The sequence below is a fragment of the Equus quagga genome, chromosome 14 (assembly GCF_021613505.1).
Source record: "Equus quagga isolate Etosha38 chromosome 14, UCLA_HA_Equagga_1.0, whole genome shotgun sequence".
In the NCBI taxonomy this organism is placed as follows: domain Eukaryota; kingdom Metazoa; phylum Chordata; class Mammalia; order Perissodactyla; family Equidae; genus Equus; species Equus quagga.
In genome coordinates this window covers 22,927,764-22,948,620 of record NC_060280.1, presented here as the reverse complement: position 1 = coordinate 22,948,620, position 20,857 = coordinate 22,927,764, and the positions used below count along the sequence as shown (strand labels likewise).

The 20,857-nt window shown below is 47.2% G+C and overlaps 1 protein-coding gene across 1 annotated transcript; it reads left to right on the top strand.

The window, feature by feature from the left end:
• Positions 1 to 407: 407 nt before the first annotated feature.
• On the top strand, positions 408 to 11,534 carry CCKBR (cholecystokinin B receptor). The gene is made up of 5 exons (XM_046637569.1): positions 408 to 561; positions 8,788 to 9,039; positions 9,223 to 9,472; positions 9,773 to 9,945; positions 10,115 to 11,534. Exons 1-5 carry the CDS (start codon positions 411 to 413, stop codon positions 10,651 to 10,653), a joined length of 1,365 nt encoding a protein of 454 aa, XP_046493525.1. The 5' UTR covers positions 408 to 410; the 3' UTR covers positions 10,654 to 11,534.
• Positions 11,535 to 20,857: the final 9,323 nt, after the last annotated feature.

Here is a 20,857-nt window from a genome sequence, read left to right as displayed (position 1 = left end):
TCTCCATCCGCCCCTAACCCCCAGCCAACACACACACACACACACACACACACACGCTCGAGAATCCCCGGAACCCGTGGTGAAGGAGAGTGGGCGGGAAGAAAATCTCCAAGAGAAGACCGGAGAGATCTAGGGAGGGGCGAGCCTGGAGGACAGTAACACAGGGGGGCGAGTAAGCCCTGAGCAGGAGAGGGGGCGGAGAGTCACCTGGTGGGACAGAGCGGACCCGAGCCTGGGAAGGACGCGAGCCTAGGCGAGGCGAGGGGAGGAGGAGTGGCGGGGCAGGGGCCAAGGTTGGGGGCGGGGACCAGGCGGGGCAGGAGTCTCAGCCGGAATCGCAGCGTGAGCAGGTGGAGCCGCAGCGGGAGCCCGCCCGGCGAGCGGAGAGAGGCGGCGGCTGGGCCAGGGCCATGGAGCTGCTAAAGCTGAACCAGAGCGTGCAGGGATCCGGACCCGGGCCGGGGGCTTCCTTGTGCCGCCCAGGGGGCCCCCTCCTCAACAGCAGCGGTACTGGCAACCTCAGCTGCGAGCCCCCTCGCATCCGCGGAGCCGGGACACGAGGTGGGTGCCTCCCTAAGCCCCCTCCACAAGCTCCTTCTCACTGCACCAAACAGCACAAAAGAAGGCCCCCCACAGCCTCAACACTGCCTCCTCGGATGCCCACACCACCCTTCATAGAACTCCTTCAGTCCCCAAACAGCTCCTCCTGACACATTTGTCCCCCACAGCTCATAAAACTCCATCACAGCTTCACACTATCCAGTCAGAGCCCCTTCACACCCTGGTCCCCTGATCACACCCAGAGCTCCTGGTCACCCCCAAAACACAGCATCCTCCCCAACACACAGCCCCCTCCTAGATGCAGATGGTGGGGAGGCAAGGACCTCCTCTTGCCAAATTTCCAGGTCTCTCTTTTCCTTTTACACCCAGTTTACAAAGCCATAACGGGGAAGGAAAGAAAGGAAGGCAAGACTGGGAAAAAGAAGGGTGCTGGTTGGGGGAGGGAGTGCTCTGGAAGGCCTGAATGGGAAGTTAGAGTTAGAATCTCCTGTGCTCCCCCAGCTTAACCCGCCAGGCTTCCTAAAAGAGATCTTCTAACCTGAATTAGGCTGGGTATTGGGGGCTGCTCCCTAGAGCTGCCTGTCTCCATTTCACTCATCCTCTAATCCCCATGCCTCCCAAGTCGGAGTTCTTCTGAAGGCTCTGTACCCTCTCCCTTTCTCTGTCTCTGAGTAATGTCTCCAAGTCCCTTCCAAGTCCCTCCAAGCTGCCCTTCCTTAGGTTTCACCCTCCTGGAGCCTGACTGCCCCATTCATCACCCCATCCCTTTGTGCCACCAACTTTTCCTCACACTCCCAGACTGCTTCCATTCATCCAGTCCCCAAAATGACTTTCACTCCTCCCATCTGCCAGTATCCACATTTTCTTGATGACCCAGCTCAAAATATATTTTTCCCCTTCCTGCATCATTTCTTTCCTTAAATGTTTACTGGATACCTGCTATTGTAGTCCCTGGGCGAGGTGCTGGGGACACAGGGATATACTAGACCCAATCTGGACCCTTATCCATAGTTAGTACAGAGGGCAGAGAAAACCAATGGAGAAGTCACAGTCAGCACGGGAAGTCCCACGAGAGGGTCTGAATTGTGGGCACCCAAAGGAGATGAGGTCTGAGAACTTCACAGAGGGAGCCTGGGAGCTGAGTCTTGAAGATGAAGTTCAGTAGGCAGAAAAGGAAGAAGCAGGATTCTAGGAGAAGGAACAGTGTTAAGCAGAAGGAAATTATTCCAAGCTCAAGAAGGGAAAGTGGGAATAAATTGTAATTCAAGTATTACTTTACCCCGCAAAACAATGCATGCTTTCTCAGACCAGTTGTTAAACGCTCTCACTTAGATCTGTCGACGAAAATAATCCATAACCAATCTATTAATGAAAATTTGGGAGAGTTTATTCTGAGCTAAAATGTGAGGACCGTGGCCCAGGGCCTTTCCTCCTGAAAGAAGAAAGGGCACTGAAGAAGTGGGGAGCACAGAGTGGTTCTATCCCCCCAAACAGGATGTTTCACATATGATTGAAATGTCCCTTTTACAATAGTCGCAAGACTGCTCTGTCAGCACAGCCATGGATGGACACAGCAGGTAGGTCAGCTGTCTCGGTGGACACAGCAGGGTGGCAGGTCTGTTGTCTCGAGTTGGATGGTCATAGGGGAGCTGGGTGGTCAAAGGTGAGTGCAGCAATCAGTTCCCAGCCTAAGGAAAGATGCTTATCCTTAAGGAAAGGCCAATATGGGCTGGGGGAGTTGCACCTTTATCTTAAGGGCATTTGTTCTTGCCACAGGAAATGTTTAAGGCAGATATACAAGGCATGCTTGATGGCCATGTCAGGCCCTTTTGGAAAAAACAAAGTCAGGCCAAATTAGGCTTACCCCAAATGGCTTCCTCATATACTCCAATATATCCTATTGCTTGCCATTTCTATTTGTCATATCCTTTCCTTCAACAAATATTTATCGAACCAGAGATTGTGCTAGGCACCAGAGATGTGAGAAGAACAAAACTGACAGAGCTCCTGTTTCATGGAGCTCACAGGTTAGTGGGGGAGACAGACAAGTCAGCAGGGAATTGTAGCAGAGTGGAAAGTGCCCTGAGAGGGCTGTAGGGACACAGAAGAGGAGCACCTCTAGCCTAGCCTAGCCTTGGGAATCAAAGTTGGCCTCCTGGGGAGGTGAAGTATGAATTGAATGAAAATAAAAACCTGAAGGAGAGCCAGCCAAGTGAAGGGGCAGAAAGGGCAAAAAACAACCCAAGGAGAGGAACAATATGTATAAACGCCCAAAGTTTAAATCCATGGCACTTTTGTTCAGTGTGTTGTAGTTTCTGAGTGCCTGAGACATGTACCATAAGAGAGGCACAATGAACCCCCAGGATGAAGACCAGCCCAGAGGTTTTACGGAGAGCCTTATAGACTTATCTGAGTAATGTCGATTTTATCTTGAAAGCACTGAGAACTACTGAAAGGTTCAGTAGTACAGTCAGGATTAGTTCTGTAGTGTACAGCACGGATTGGAGGACAAGACATGAAAGACGGGAGGCAGGGGGATACTTCCAAAGGCTATTATATTAGACTGCTCTCTGTGAAAAATGATGCAGGCTTAGACTAAGGTACTAGCAGTGGGAATGGAGAGAAGTGGATGGATTTGAGAGGCACTTCAGGAAGTGGAATCAACAGAACTTGGCGATTTATTAGAAATGGAGAGGAGGAAGAGGTCAAGGGATGACATCTAGGTTTCTGGCTTGGACAATTGGATGGATGTTAGTGCCATATAATGAGAAGGATAACAAAGGGACAGAGACAGGTTTGAAAGAGGAGAGTATAAATTCAGTTTGGAACCCACTGAGTTTACATACTGGTGAGCTATCCAGGTGGGGTTGCCCAGTAAGCTGTCAAATCCAGGGGGCTGGAACATTGGGGAGAGGTATAAGCTGGAAATACAGACTTGAAAGGTCTTCCTAGGGGAGGTAACAGAAGCCATAGGAATAGATAAAATCATACAAAGATTGTGTAGGATGAAAAGAAAAGAGGTCCTGGGACAAGACCCTGAAGAAAACCAATATTTAAAAGCCAGGCAAGGGAAGGAAAGTCCATGAATGAGATCCAGACGAAACCATCAGAGAGACATGAAGGCAAGGAAAAAGAAAATTTCAAGCAGGGTGGGATAAGTGATATCAAATGCTGCTGATTTAAGTTGGATAAGAACAGAACAGCATCCTTTGGATTCAATAACAAGAAAGTACTTAGGAGGAGTTGTGGGTCTTCAGGCCTGACTACAGCAGGTTGTAGTTTGGGCCAGTGGGGCAGGGAGTTATGAGAAGTGAACCAGGGTGTGTAGACAAAACTTTCAAGACGTTTGGCAGGGAGGGAGACAAAAGAAAAAACAAGATAGTGCTAGAAATAGCATGGGGTTGAGGAAGGGTATGTGTGTGCATGTTTAGTTTCGTCTTGTGGGTATGTGTGTGTAGTTAAGACAAGAGCATCTTTTAAATGTTGATGGGCAATGATCCAAGAGAGAGGAAGGTTGAAGGTGCAGAAGATAGCAGGGATAGTCAATAAAGCAAGGGACGCTGAGAAAGCAGAATGTGAAGTGAATCAGGTGTAAGAATTGGCCTCACCCATTTGGATGTTGTTACCCACACACAGTCGGATGTTACACAGGCAGTCAGAAGTTACCCACAGACTCTGTTAGCCACACTCACTCAGATATTACTTCCACAGAGGCATATTACCCAGGCTCACTCCAGTGTCACCAGTAGGAATTTGGATGTTACCTACATTATTCTGATATAATCCACACAGACTAGAGTGTTACCCATGTTCACTCAGATGCTAACCACAGAAAAGTAGGTGTCACCCATAGTCGTTTTAATATTGCCCACAGTCATTTAGATGTTACTCATCCATCAAACAGACTCACTTTCATTTTATTAACCACACACAATCAGATATTACCCATACTCATTTAAGTAACTCTTCTCCAGATATTACCCATAAAATCACAGATATTCCTCTCACACATTAAGCTATTACCCACAAAAACTCAGAGTACCTATGTTCACTCAGGTGCTCAGTTATTTTAATCAATCAGATTAACATATCACTCTACATCTTAAAATGTTAACATCTCACATCCATACTCACTTAAATATTGTCCACACATACTTGGATATTACTTCTACTCACTTAGCTATTACCATCATCACTGGATAATCCTCCATTCACATTCAGACCTCTGAATGCAACCCGTGCTTCCTGAAGATGTTACCTACAAATGAGATGCTATCTACAGATATTACCCCTGCTCATTCAAATGTTACAACAAATGCTCCCTCAATAGCACATATACTAAAATTGGAACAAATTTTACAATACTAACTCAGATATTACCTAAACCTACACGTAAACCACACTCAATCAGATATTACCCATAGACGTGTAGCTGTTACCCTTCTCCAGATATTGCCCACAAAAATATGTGTTACTTTCACCCACCCAGATATGATCTCACAGACTAAAGTATTACCCAATGCTTACTCTGATACTACCTACACACCCTTGCATATTACTTTTGCTCCCTCAGTTAGTACTCATTGACATTTGGATGTCCCCATTTGTCCAGCTGTTACTCACAATCAGGTGGATGCTATCCATAGTCACCACAGAGACATGGGTGTTACTTTGATGTCTGTGTACATGAGTGACCAGATGCAACACACCAATGGAAGGCAGGATTTGAGGCATCAGCAGCTTCAGTATTCTGTGGAGTCATTTCTTAGAAAAGCCTGGTTTTTGTTTTGTGTCACATTATCTGGATTTTTGTGCCCATACTTCTCTGCCATCATCTGGACAGAACAAATGCAGATCCTCTAGACCCCAGAAACAGAATTGAACTGTCCCAGTCTTCTGAGTGCCATGATCTGATTTCTGCTCTCCTCTCATCCCCAGCAGAATGATGCCCACAGGTAGACTGTCAAGGCACTAGTGGCTGTACCCTTAGAGGTGCCATCTCCCATTCTTCCACTATGCTTTAGGTTCCTAGTCGCTGTGAAGCCACTGTAGTCACTCATATTCCACCACACAAACACACATGGATTCATACAAACATGTATGTACGCACACACACACAGACGTCTTCATTCTGATTGCTTCTTTTATGACTTTTTTAAAAATTAAGAGACTATTTTTACAGCAGTTTTAGGTTTACAGAAAAATTGAACAGGCATACAGGGAGTTTCCATTCACACACACACACACCACACAGTTTCCCCTATTCTTAACATCTTGCATTAGTGTGGTACATTTATTACAGTTGATAGCCAATACCGATACATTATTAACTAAATTCCATAGTTTACATTAGGATTCACTCTTTGTGTTGTATGTTCTATGGGTTTTGACAAATGTATAATGACATCTGCCCACCCGTTATAGTACCATGCAGAACAGTTTCACTGCCTTGAAAGTCCTCTTTGCTCCACCTATTCATCCCTCCCTCTGCCCAGACTCCTAGCTCTAAGATTGTTTTTAATTAGTCTTTTTCACATCTCCGAACTGTTTAATAGCAAAGACTTGGAGAGAGAGTGGTGGCTAGAAATAAGGTAATAGCTGAGAATGCCCAGTAAAACAGCAAAGTGCTGTACAATTGCTGGTCATTTTTACTGGGACTTTGTCCTCTAGTTTTTAGGAGTCCCATGCAGATTGGGAAATTCATAAGGGTGGGCATATTCTCATCTTTCTGACACACACGAGACACATGAACTGGATGAATGAATGAGAAATGTGCTTCTCATACTTAAGAGTGCTGAACCAAAGTGAGGTGTGATTATTGAATCAAGAACTACTTGAAGAGAAGCATCCAGAGGAGGATCTGAGAGAGATGATAGGACTAGAGAGATTAAGGGGTGATATGGAGAGGGGGGAAGGGCAGTGGACTGGGAGGAGACACAAAGAGTGCAAGATAGATCGCCAGCTCTATTTTTCTGGGTCCAAGGACCTCTCTGACAGAGATCTCTCTCCCAAAGTTTCCTTTTTGCCCCCTGTACACTCACACACACCCCCTCAAATTCACCACACATAAGCCTTCCATAGCCTTCCCTGCCTATGGAAGAGAGGCGCCCAGCTTCTAAATGAGACACAGATGGTTTGCATATAATAGTAAAAGTAACATATACAAAATCACAGCCTGTGAATGACACGCCCCCCCCCCCCCAAGAAACCTCCAAGTGTGTCTCCAAAGAGACAAAGGCAGAGAGGAGAGGGTATGCTGGAATCTAGAGGCACAGAGGTGAAGGATGGGTGAGGGAGGACAAAGCAGATGCATTTGTGTGGAGAGTGACAGAGATTCAGTCAAGATTCATTAACAAGCACGTGTTAAAACCTCCTACATGCAGGACATTATGCCAAGTGTTAGGGATATGCTGAAGACCAAGATGGACATTGCTCCTGTCCTCAAGAAGCTCATAGTCTGTTGGTGGAGATAGAGAATTAAACATAATAATACAGTGAGAAACACCATGAGAGAGGGCAGAGGGAGAATGAGGCACGGAGATTGAGATTTGATTGGGAGAAGGAGGCAGCATGATGAATGACAGAGGAGCTAGGGAGTAGTAGGAGGCAGCATTTTAGGGATCTGGAGACTTGACTTCTATTCTGATTTGGCCCCTTATTTGCTATGTACTCTGAGCAAGTAATGTTGGGGCTTTCTTGTAAATATTACTGACGATGCCTACAATAGCTTCTGAATAAGTTGGTTATTGTTATGAGAAAATAGTTTATTAATTCGCAGGCTATGGCAAAAGGCAGCCAAAGTATGGGGCTGCAGAAGAGGGAGCTGCAGCTCTAGGCCCTTCCCTCTTCCCAACCCGGAAGGCTCTGCCCCTGCCCTCTCTCCCTTCAAGCTCCAGTCTCTCTCGTGCTGAGGCCATGGGCATGGGTGACTGGGTCCAGTTTAATTCAATTCAATTTTGTCTGGGTCTGCTTGGCTGTGACATGGAGGCCCAAAGATGAATCCATCTCCCAATAGACAATAACACAAATGAATGGGGTCAGCCCTCTGTCTAGCCCAGCAACACTGGTGTCCCTCCTCTGAGCTCCCACAGCACTTTGTATCTTCCTCAACCTCACTCTTTATTACACTGTGTGGCAATTATCTGTTTCTATGTCTGAGTTTCCCTCTAGACTGTGAGATCTCAAGTGGCAGGGAATTTGTCATGTTCACCTCTTTGTCCCCAGTGCCTGGCATAAAGGGAGTCCTCTGTAAATGTTTGTTGAGTGAGAATGAATGTTTGGAGATAATTAAAATACAAGGAAGAAAGTAAAAAGGGTTCTAACAGATGTGTAAGAAACATGCATGGGTCAGAGGAAGGAGAGATTAACTCCAAATGAGGTGTCCAGAAAGGCCTTACAGAAGAGGGGACAGTGGACCTGAGTCTTGAAGGATGATGGTGAATAGGAACTCACCAGATACAGAAAATAAGTTTGTGATGGAGGGGTATTAGTGGGGGGTTGGTAGAAGAGCATTGCAAGCTGAGAAACCAATGTGAGCCTGGAGGGAGGGAGTCATGGGTGTGCATGATGCCTTCAAGAAACTGAGTCATCCAGTGGCTTAAGTGGGTGCATTGCAGGGAGGAGGTGGGGGGAGGGAGAGGGCAGTTCTCAGAGAATCTGGATGACATGCTCAAGTGTTGCAGACAGTAGAGAGTAGGTAAAGGGTTGTTTTTAGGCAATATAAGGACATGATCTGACCTGTATTTCAAAAGGTAGTGCATGGTCAACAGTGTCAAACGCTACGGGGAGGTCAAGCAGAACAGATTGCAAAGAGACCTTTAACTAAGGCAGTTAAAGCTTAGTGACCTTGGGAAGAAGTGTCCAAACAGTGATGCGGGGACAGGGCACTGGATTGTAATGGACTGAAGAGTGAATGAGGGGATGCAAATAATCCTTTCAAGAAGTTTGTCTGCAAAAAGAAGGAAGAATTTGGAGCAAAGCTTGAGAAGAGATGGGCTTTCTTAAGGAAGGGTAGAGTTAGGCCAACTTAACTAAGCCTCAAGGAGTTAGAAGGGTAAAGGATTCAAGTTCACCATTTACTGAGTGGGTCCAATCGGGTAGTGGGTAGGGTGTCTTGGGATGCAGAGGGGTCTGGCTGTGTACTGGGGTTTGGGGATAAGTCAGATTGGAGGGTTTCGCTGAGTGGGGGCCAGACCCCTACTGCCATCTCTACCTTTTCCTACCCAGAATTGGAGCTGGCCATTAGGGTCACCCTTTACGCAGTGATTTTTCTGATGAGTGTTGGAGGAAATGTGCTTATCATCGTCGTCCTGGGACTGAGCCGCCGCCTGAGGACAGTCACCAACGCCTTCCTGCTATCATTGGCAGTCAGCGACCTCTTGCTGGCTGTGGCCTGCATGCCCTTCACCCTCCTGCCGAATCTCATGGGTAGATTCATCTTTGGCACAGTCGTCTGCAAGGCAGTTTCCTATCTCATGGGTAAGTGAGAGAACTAACCTGCTCGACACACCCCCCCCCACCCCCACCCCCCACCCTGTTGCCTCTCTCCTCTCCTAAAGTCCTTGCTGGATGTCAGGATGTTTCCAGTGCAGGTTGGGGAAGTCCCACTGGTGAATATGTAGTGCAAGCTTCCTAGAGACTACTTCCTCTTCCATTCCTTAGGGGTATCTGTGAGTGTGTCCACGCTAAGCCTCGTGGCCATCGCCCTGGAGCGGTACAGCGCCATCTGCCGACCACTGCAGGCGCGCGTGTGGCAGACGCGCTCCCACGCAGCTCGTGTGATTGTAGCCACGTGGATGCTGTCCGGACTGCTCATGGTGCCCTACCCCGTGTACACTACCTTGCAGCCAGCGGGACCCCGTGTGCTGCAGTGTGTGCATCGCTGGCCCAGTGCGCGAGTTCGCCAAACCTGGTGAGAGAGCCCATTAACCTATTTCTGGGAATTCCCTTCTCCATCTCCATTAGATGTTTACAACCTTTCCCCAGAATCTTCCTCCAGCTGCTCCCAGAATTACCGCTTCAGTTCCCTTTCTGCACTCACCACTCTGGGATTCCCATTTGAGGCCCCTCCCAGTTCTCTAACCCTTCGCAGGAGCACTCCCAAATCTACCTCTGGGGCTTGGCCGCCAGCCCTGGAAAATCCTTTGCTCTTCCTCCATCTGTTATCGTAGCTAGACAGAGACCCGCGTTATAGTCTGTGCTCTGCCTCCAGGTCTGTGCTGCTGCTCCTACTCTTGTTCTTCGTCCCGGGTGTGGTTATGGCGGTGGCCTACGGGCTTATCTCCCGCGAGCTCTACTTAGGGCTCCGCTTTGATGGTGACAGTGACAACGAGAACCAGAACCGACTCCGAAGCCAAGGAGGGCCGCCGGGTGGGGCGGGACCAGGTGGGTGAAATCCAGGATGGGCAGGGCTTTAGAAAGGGGCGGGGCCTAGAGGGGGTGGGGCAGAAAGGAGTGCGTCGGCAGCGAGGCTGTAAATGGGGGGGTCAGGTGAAGGTTAGGCTGAAGATTGACACTCAGCCTACTACTCTGACAACCCACGTTCTGTGCTCAGGCGCTGCCCACCAGAACGGACGTTGCCGGCCAGAGCTCGGGCTGGCTGGTGAGGACGGCGATGGCTGTTACGTGCAGCTTCCGCGCTCCCGGCCTGCACTGGAGCTGTCCGCGCTGACTGCGCCCACTCCTGGGCCAGGATCCAGCCCCCGGCCCACCCAGGCCAAACTGCTAGCGAAGAAGCGCGTGGTGCGGATGTTGCTGGTGATTGTCGTCCTTTTTTTCCTGTGTTGGCTGCCAGTATACAGCGCCAACACGTGGCGCGCCTTCGACGGCCCTGGTGCACACCGCGCACTTTCGGGTGCACCCATCTCTTTCATCCACTTGCTGAGCTATACCTCGGCCTGTGTTAACCCCCTGGTCTACTGCTTCATGCACCGTCGCTTTCGCCAGGCCTGCCTCGACACGTGCGCCCGCTGCTGCCCCCGGCCTCCACGAGCACGCCCCAGGCCTCTTCCAGATGAGGACCCTCCCACCCCCTCCATTGCTTCGCTGTCTAGGCTGAGCTACACCACCATCAGCACGCTGGGGCCTGGCTGAGGGGTGGAGGGGGAGTGGGGGCTAAGGCAGGACAGACTGATTCCTACAAGCACAGCCCCATCCAGACACACAAGAGACACAGACTAACTGACATAGGAGATTGACACACAACAGCATGGACTAACCCCAATGCACAGGAAAAGATGGCTTACCTGACACAAAGGAAACAAACCAGATCCCCACACAGGAAATGAGGCACATTGTTAATATGGGACTGAGCTGGGCACATAGTAACATGGCACTGATCTTGGACGTACACAGAAACAGGGTCCCTAGCAGTGGACTATCCCTACACAGCAGGAAGTCTGACAGAGGCTGACCTGCCTCTCACACACACATATGGCAATGGCATTGATTCTTCTAGGGCTCTGGAGCCTGGCATGGGACTGACTCCTGAGATGCTCCAGGCTGCCCCCAGTTTGACCTCACAGTGCCCTTCCCCAATTAGTGTTGGAAACACCAGCTGGCCTATTCTCACACTTCCCTAACCAACAGACTGTTTTGCACTAAAAAGTCCTGTCATTCCTTTCAAGTTAAATACTGTGACTTTGCCCCCTCCTCCCTCACCCAGTCTCTTCAAAAGATAATAAATGACTTGGCTTCCTCCTAAACTTCCTTTCTGGACTTTTTGGGGGCAGGTGATGAGACATCAGATTTTGTGGAGTCCTTCCTGTCAGGTCCCTCCCCCTGCTTCTCACTCCTGTGCATGACCCCCTGCCACAAAGCCCGTGGTCTGAGGCTAGATGAGGCTGTGTGTATTCTCTCTGGTTGTCATCCTGGATTCACCCACACTCCAGTGTTGTATGTAATAGCTGGGAATGGGGGTGGGAGGTGGGATATCCATGACACGTCATGATTCTTGAGCACATTCTCCTAAAGTTGTGTCATTGTTAAGGTACTATATTAATAGATGCTTATTAAAATTTTAATGAAAAGATAAAAGAGGAAGCACTGTATAGTAAGACTCATTTTATTCAATGTGTGTTTGAAACACCACGAGTCAGACCATAACAGGTGCACAGAAATTAAAGAGTAGGGCCTTTTTAATGCACCCTTCTCCGGTGTCAGAACCTGGCCAAGCTTCTGCCCGTTGGAGGCACCCTTACTGGCCAGCAATAATGAGGCAGGGCGAGGGGACTGGACCTGAATAGGACTTCCGGAGCAGCCTCCCTTTTGGTTATAAGACTGATCTGGTGCCAGAGAAAGGCAGGGACAGCAAGTACACCCCTCCACACACACAATGACAAAGAGGGAAGAATAGATGACCTCACCAAGGAGAAATACATGGATGATCAGAGGCATGGTATGTTGGGAGAGGGCTTCCTTGACACTTCATCTTGTAACAGTTGGGGAAACTGAGACCCAGAGCAAGAAAAAAGCTGCTCAAGGTCATACAATAAATTAAAGCAAGATAGAAATAATCCTGTTGAAGTAGACACTGAGCTGAAGATGGGAAAGAAACCATACCCATCAGAGGGCGGACCCAAGTTTTGTGGGGCCTAGAGATTATAAAATTGGGTGCCCTTTGTTAAGAAAAAAAAATTAAAGGTACAAAATTACTAGGACACAAACAAGTGTCCTAGCCTCGGAAGAAGCTTGTGCCAGTGAGGAGTCCTGAAATTTAAGCCTCATTAGCTTCACAGCCAATAATACCTCTAAAATTCACCCACTAACTGGCTGGACCAAGGCTGGATGGAGTGGAGGACAGTGAAAAAGGAGAATGATCTTCTGTTTACCAGCACCAAGGCTGCTCCCATCCATCCTTTCTACAAGGCTCTGGGCTGCAAGAGGCAAGAAGAAGGAAGAAAAGGAGGGAGAAGGCGTTCCAAGCTGTCAACTATGACAGTGCTGGTTAAAAATAGAATCCCAGCTGGTCTGAGTTGCTGAAGGCAAGATATTGGGCCTTTCTTTCTCGTGCCAACTTCTCCAGGGGGTGGAAATAGGGTCGCCCATAGGCTTCACAGCACTTCCCTCAACCATCCCCACTGTCCCTTGTGAAGGAGTTACAGCCTTGATGAGGTTGCCCCACTGTCAGCCCCTCCAGCTGGGGCCTGGGCTCCTGATGACCACCAGATGGCAGTGGGGAGCTCAGAGGGGGAGGGCTGGTCCAGCCTCTCAGCCTGGATTTTGAGTTTAAGTACCGTGGCGGAGGGCTAGCCTAGAACCTGGCACAAGGCTTGGCCTTAATAATGCCATTTTGCACACTGTGAGCCCTTTAGTCTACAGAATATTTACACATCCACCACCCCTATCTATGCACTATCTAGTTACCAGATGTGGAATCCAGGGATCCTCCCATCTATTTTCCATCTCTTGAAATCCAACAAAACATTTCAGGTCCAGATTCAATATCACTGTCTCCATGAAGTCCTGCTTGGTCATCCTAGCAAAGCTTGTCTGCTCTTACAGTACTTACTGCTTTCTATCTTATATCATAGGTATTTGTGTTCCTGCCTGATTTCCCATGTTGGACTGAGAACAGTACGATTTAGTGGAAAGACAAGTGGGCCTGGGCTGAGAAGGCGGGGTGGTGGCGGAGGTGGTAGTGAAATCTAATGCTTCTCAGTGCTAGGTGACAGGAGTTTTATATACACCAATTCATTTCATTCTCAGAACTCTTCTACAGAACATTTCTCTTCATTTGACAGAAGAGGAAAGTGAAGCTGAGAAAGCATAGGGAGTTACACGAGGTCCTGCAGCTAGAATGGAGGCAAGAACAGAATGGAGCTCAGGTCTCTGCCTCCAAAGTTTTTCCTCTTTCTATTATGCTGTGTTGGCTTCTTTCGAGCCTTGAAGACCTGGGTTCCAGTGGTCCTGCCTTTTTAAATCGTGTGATTTCGTGCAAGTTATCTCAGTGAGTCTCAGTCTCAGCTATAAAACGGGAATAATTACATTAACTTCTATGATCTTATGATTTATAATAAGAAATATATTTTCAGTCTTTGTCCCCATTCCTGGCACAGAGCTCCTAAAACCTTCGGAATTTCCTAAGTGACGAGAGACGTTAGGTGTCTTTTGTTATGTTAATGAGGTGACTTTTGGGATGCCCCTAGGTCACCTAAGGATGAGGGCTGGTTGCCACAGGAACCAACCCTGTGATTATAGGGTTAGAACTTTCAGTCCTACCCCTGACCTCCAAGGAGGGGAGAGGAGCCAGAGATTGAGTCCAATCACCAATCTCAATGATTTAATCAATTTGCCTATAAAATGAAGTCTCCATAAGAACCCCAAAGGACAAGATTTGGAGAGCCGCCAGGTTGATGAGCAAGCAGAGATTTGGGGGAGAATGGTGTGCCTGGAGACAGCATGGGATCTCCGAGCTGTTTCCCCACACCTTGCCCTATGCATCTTTTCTATCCAGCTGTTCTTGAGTTACATTGTTTTACAGTAAACTGGAAATCTAGTAAGTAAACTGCTTCTCAGAGTTCTGTGAGCCACTGTAGCAAATGGATCGAACCCAAGGAAGGGGTCATTGGAACCTCTGATTTATAGCCAGTCAGTCAGAAGCACAAGCCACAACTTGGACTTGAAATTGGCATCTGAAGGGGAGGGAGAGATAGTCTTGTAGGACTGAGATCTTAAGCTGTCAGATCTGATACTATCTCCAGGTAGATAGTGTCAGAATTGAGTTGAATTGCAGAACACCCAGCTGGTGTCAGAGCACTGCTTGGTGGTGTGGAAAAAACACACACTGTAATTGGTGTCAGAACCATAATTCACATTGCCATTTTGAAAATTAAGTAAAACAATGCTCAACATGGCTTATCATTGTACCAAGGACATAGCATAAGAAAGGTCAGACTTGAGATTGCTTCAAGACTTACATAAAGGAATAGTACCAGGAAACAAGGCCCTCTGCAAACAGAAAGCCACCCCTAACTGAGGAGGGCAGAGCTCTGGGTCCAAGGGGAAACTTGGACCCTGCTAGGAGATGGTATTAGAAAGTGGTGGAGGGGCTGGCCCTGCGGCCGAGTGGTTAAGTTCGCGAACTCCGCTGCGGCAGCCCAGTGTTTTGTCAATTCGAATCCTGGGCACGGACATGGCACCACTCATCAAGCCACGCTGAGGCGGCATCCCACATGCCACAACTAGAAGGACCCACAACTAAGAATATACAACTATGTACCAGGGGGCTTTGGAGAGAAAAAGGAAAAAAATAAAATCTTTAAAAAAGAAAAAGTGGTGGAGTCAGAATTTGAACCCAGGTCTTCCTGACTCAAGCCCATGCTCTTTTCACTACACATCCAAGACTATGATCTCCCGGAGAGGTCATTCAGGGCTGAGGAGTTGAGAGCAATTTGGAACCACTCAGGACTCTTTTCAGGGCTTGAAGTAGAAAAACAGGTAAGTCTATAGCTCTGCAGACCTGGATCCTGCAGCAAGCCCCATATCTAGCATCCCCATCCCTGGAGGGAAGGCCCCTGGAAAGTCATCTCCACAAAACAAGAGAAGGGCAGATATCATGGAAATCTCACTGCCTCAAACCTTCCAGGAAATCAGGTTTCCTGGCTAAGTCTCAGATACGGGGACAAACTAGAGAATAGGAGGTATCACAAAGAGCATGCAAAGATGAGGACCTTAGGCCAGAAGTGGCCTCTCTCACAGACAACTCAAGCCAGAGTCTTGGATGCCCATACACTCTAATTAGTCAGGTCTAGTGGGAAGCAAGGGATGTTGATGGAAACACTTAATTCCTTTGAGTTATCTCTGGGAGAGGAGAGGTATGAGGGAAGGAAAGCAGGCCCCATCTCAGGTCACAGATTTGATGCTGGGATATAATGCCTGGAAATGGCAGCCCTTCTTGCAGATTCTAGCCATGGTCCTTTGGCTGTTTTCTTGTTCTCTGAGCCTTATTCACTCTCACCCAACTTTAAGGGTACTTGATCAGCCAGAAACTTGGTCCACCACTGGCACCATGCACACAGATCAGCACCTCTCTCTTGGTAGGGTCCAGTCTTTTGGAAACAGAATTCTAGCCCAACCATGTAGCCTCTTCTTGAGGAAAGGAAATAGTTAACCAAGTAGGGCCATTGAAGCAGCACTTTGTCTTAATCAAACACTTTCGGGTCCCAAAGATCTAACTAGGCATATACGTACTGAGAGATAAGACATGGAAGAGTTCTTGAGGAATGTACGTTTGAACGATAAGGCTGGTTTGAGGGCTAAGGCTGTCCAATTTCCCAGGGCCAAATAAGTGGGCTTTGAGCAACATGAGAAAGGCAGAAACCCAAGATATTCCCAGCCAGGATACACGATCCCATGGATGTTTCAAGAAACAGGGCTACAACACTGCCTGTGGTCCTGGAGGGGCAGGTGCAAAGGCCCCACTCAGACAGGGGCAGAGCCTTCCAGGCGGAACTCAGTTTGTGGGCAGAGGGAAAAATCCCTTTCTTGCCTCCAACCAGGCATAACTCCTTTATCCTTCTAAATTTATCAGTATTAGCCCTCCCTGAAGTAACAGACAGCATTTCAGGGCACTTGAAAGCCAGCCCCCAGGCTGCCTAGATGTGCGGACCTGCAGCTCAGCCTAGAAAAGGCAAGAGCAAGAGCAATGGCTGTTTGAGGCAGGAAAAGTCTGGCTTTAAGCACAGAATTTTTAGTAACTGCAGCTAGAGAGATAGAGGGCCCTCACATATGTCAGGGAACAGCTGCACGCACCATTTAGAATGGTGATGCAGGTCAAACAGAACTAGACAGCAAAAGTGGGGATCTGACTTGAGGAGACGAATATGCAGCGACAGTGGAGGGAGCTAAAACCAGTTGCTGATACGAATACTGGTCTCACTGGAAGGATCTGATACCCAGTCTACCCCAATGCCATTTACTAACTATGGAGTGACTAGCTCTGACTGCTTACTTTCCCTTTCTGAGTCTCAGTTTCCCTCATCTGTCAATATCCCTCACCTGGGAATATCTCATGCCTTGCTATCTAGTTATGAGGGTTCCATAAAATGGAGCATCTCTCTCCCCTGGAAAATGTACAAGCTCAGGAAGATTGTTAGATGCCCTACCACTGAGACAATTCTAGCACCCACCTCCATATGTAACTCAAAGTAAAAATAATACTGAATCATAACATTCATATAATGAAGTCCAATAAACTTCTGACTTTCCCAAGATGAGTACTTCAGAAACTTTTATTTGAAATGTCAAACATTGATTTACTTATTTCAATTTTTTTATTAGTCATATATGCACATAGTTTAAAGAGTCAACTAGTTCTATACATTAAGACAAATAGCAGTCCTCAGCCCCCTGCCTTGTTCTTCTTCATTTCTCTTTTCCCAGAAGAAATCACTTTCAAATTTTTTATCTTTTTTCTTTAGTATTTATCCCCATATCTTTTAATAACATGTTGTTATTACTTCTCGGTCCTTCTGTTTGGCAGCATTATCTATTGACTACCCACCATGGAAGACAAGGGTACAACTCTCATTTCCCCCACCAGCCCACCAGACACATACACTCCTACACCCTCTTTCTGCCCAACAAAATCATAACATAACTTTTGTTATGTGATAACCAGGCTCCAAAGTGATGCCCAATGATACTCACCTTTTTGTATTCATGACCCTATGACCGACTTTAAGTAGGGCTGACATGTATGACCAACAAACTCACAAAATATTTAATGAAGAGGAGCTCCAACCCTGTGCTTGCATATTTGGCCTCATTCACCTCCCCTTAATCCCAGCCCTCTTGGGTCTTGTTTTTATTTAACATTTTGATTTTTTGTACATCATAGACTTTTTTTGCATTAATTTTTATCTTTTGAAATAGTCCATTAAAATACTTTTTTATCTTGATCACTAAATTTTTTGATGCCCGTTTAAATTTTGCACCCAAGGCAAAAAAGCACCTCGCTTACTTTACCTTAGTCCTGGTCCTAACATATTCTAATAGCTTCTTGAGAAAGGGTACTTGGGAGGTCAGTTTTTGATACCTTGCACACCTATATATGTCTAGTTGCACCTTCACACTGGATTAATAGTTTGGCTAAGTATGGAATTCTAGGTTAGGAATTTTTTTACCAATCTTTTGAAGATGTTGTTCTTATGAAGTCCAGTCATTTTGATGAGGATTTTTAAGCTGGTTAATTTTAAAACGGTTTATGATGAGGATTTTTAGCCTGATTAATTTTAAAGCTACGGATGAAAAGCAAGCTCTGAGGAGTGGAATTTGCTTGTCCCTTTGTTGGGAAACATTTACATTTCTAAGGGAAACCTCTATCTGTGAAGATGCCTCTCCCTCTGTGCCAGGAAGAAGGGGGATGGCCCTATCTCTAGAAACTCTTAATCAATGCCAGAGACAAGGACTTAAGTCGTTTACCCTCTGGCAACCTCATGTAACTGACCCCCCCCCCCCAAATTCTCCTTTGTCTTTAGCTGAGGATAATATTCAAGTGGTGACTTCTGCCATTTACTCAATCCGGTTTGATTCTTATCTAAAAGTTGTGGGACTGCCAAAAGGCCGGACCCTATGGGCACTGATACCATTTTAACTTTTTTACATATTCTTTGTCTTGCAAAGAGATAACTCACATACCTATGCCTTAAACTTAACTCTAACCCTCAACTTGGAGCAGCAGCTCTGCCTCCCCATGGGTCCCGTCCCCATGCCAGCGGCGGCGGCAGCAGCAGCTCCCCATGCCAGCAGCATCTCTGAATGCCTGTGGGTCCTGTCCCCACGCAGCAGAAGCTCTGACTGCCCATGGGTCCTGTCCCCATGCTATTCTATTCTCTAAATAAAAGAGCACTACTGCCAGATCTTAAGAGTCTTAGAAATCTTTCTCTCGACTCCTCGGCTCACCGACCCCGCATCAATTTGACTTCTGATCCTTTGCTTTACATAGTGGCTGTCAATTTTGGAATTTTGTTGGTCTGTCCTATTTACAGTAGGACAGGACTTAGTTTAACAGTGGAGGACTAGAAGCTGACCAGAAGTTCTGAGCAGTGGATGGAGCTCATCACCCTGGAGCTTCATTGTAGGGCAATCTGGTTAGGCTGTTTGTTGGGGAACTCCAGAGGTCAAGACCTTCAAGGCTTTCCTCTTGGGCTGATCGGATCTCCTAGAGAAAGCTTTTCCAATCTCCTGAACAGATAATTAATGCCTAGGTACCAGCATTTGGGGAGCCAGTGGGAGAAGAAGACTGCAAGATGGTGTGGTCTGGGCTGACATTTAGTGTGCATATGTGCAGTTTTGTGCTTCCGGTTGTTTTATGGTATCCCTGCCTTCAATTGTACCTGAAGGACCCTCAGCTTTACCTTCTCCAGACAGGTCTCCTGCTTCTGCCTGGTGAGAAGAGCAGCAGAGAGTTAGGGAAAGGATCTAGAAATCTACCTTCTCAACAACTTTAAACCAATCTTCTTTTATTTTCCCTCTATTCCATTTTCAAAGATACTTAGAACCACCAATTCCTAGGCCTTTGGAGGGTTCTATCATTTAGTTGTGGGGGTTCTTTGCTTATCCTGTAGTGTTAGGTTTCTGCCTACTTGGATCTACTAAGTCATCAGACACCTGTCCATCTATTTTTCAGTTTCCAGAATGTTGTCATCTCTTTTCCTCACCATCTCTGAGGATTTAAGCCTTAAAAAAAAAACAAACAAAAAAAACAACCCTTTAAACTCAGTTAAGGGATCAGGGCAACCCTCAGCACAGTGCCAGTGGGGTAACAGAGCATAGGATGATGAGGATTTTAGGCTGGTTAATTTTAAAACTGCAGATGAGAAGCAAGCTCCGAGGAGTGGAATTTGCTCACCCTTTGATGAGAGACAGTTGCATTTGTGAAGGAAATCTCCATGCCTCCCTCTCTGCGCCAGGAGGAAGGGGGGATGGCCTTATGTATGAAAACTCTTAATGGGGAAGGCAAGAACTGAAGAACTGAAGTTGTTTACTGTCTGGCAACCTCATGTAACTGACCCCCCCCCCCCCGCCCCCCGCCAAAATCCTCTTTTGTCTTTAGCTGAGGATAATATTTAAGCGGTGACTTCTGCCATTTACTCAATCCTGTTTGATTCTTATCTAAAAGTTGTGGGACCGCCCAATGGCCGGACCCTACGGGCACTGGTACCATTTTAACTTTTTTTTTGTCTTGTAAAGAGATAACTCACATACCTATGCCTTAAATTTAGCCTTACTCTCCACCAAACTTTGCAGCAGAAGCGGCAGCAGCAACATGCCGGCAGCAGCTCTGCCTGCCCATGGGTTCTGTCCCCATACCAGAGGCGGCAACAGCAGCTCCCCATGCCAGCAGCATCTCTGACTGCCCATGGGTCCCCATGCTATTCTATTCTCTAAATAAAAGAGCACTACTGCCAGATCTTAAGAGTCTAAGAAATCTTTGTTTCGACTCCTCGGCTCACCGACCCCGCATCATAGGAGATGGGGACACGTTATACATTTTAGCCTAGAATAAATGAGGAACTCCTATTCCCTAACTTCCTCTCACTCTCACTCATATTGCAAATAATGCATTAGGAAAAAAAATTCCTTTTACTGTAGTCTTAGTGGGATTTTAAAAAAGAAAAAAATTTTATGCCTGTGTTCACAGTGTAATCTTTACTGGGAAGCGCTCTAGGCCTCGGCTTAGTTTTTTGTTGAATTATCCAGCTCCAGATGGGCTGCTCTAGGAGAGAAATTTGGGCCTTTAAGGGAGCAAATACTGCTGGTGTTTGTGGAGGTACAATTTCACTATCAGCATATTCAGTGCATTCCTCAAATAATCACTTTAATTATAACAATTATAGTTTAACAATCATAAAAACAATTATAAAATCAGTTATTTCATATAGAGAGCATGGGCAAGGAGGACCCTTCCATTGATGGGTACTGGGTCCCTCTTGTCCGGTGTCTGCCTTGTCAGATCGCCTCCCAGTAAATTGTCTCCAGCGCAGGGCCTGAAGGAGAGAGACCTAAGTCATTCAGGAGATGCAAAGATGCAAGGGGTGCCCAAAGGAAGTGGTTCAACGCCAGGCCCTGCCACACAGCACACGGGAAAGTTTGGGTTCCCGTTGGTACCGACCGGTGGATCACCTTTCCTGGTGAGCCCCAGGGAAATCAGGCCTTGGTGTTTCTCAGGTGCGGGGGCGCCCCTCCCCCTGGGTCCCTACCCTTGGGAGCAGGCGAAGCCCGTGGGCTCCTGGGAACTTTGAACTTCCAACGTCTGATGGTGAGAACCCCGAGCACGCGCCAGAAAACGGCTGAG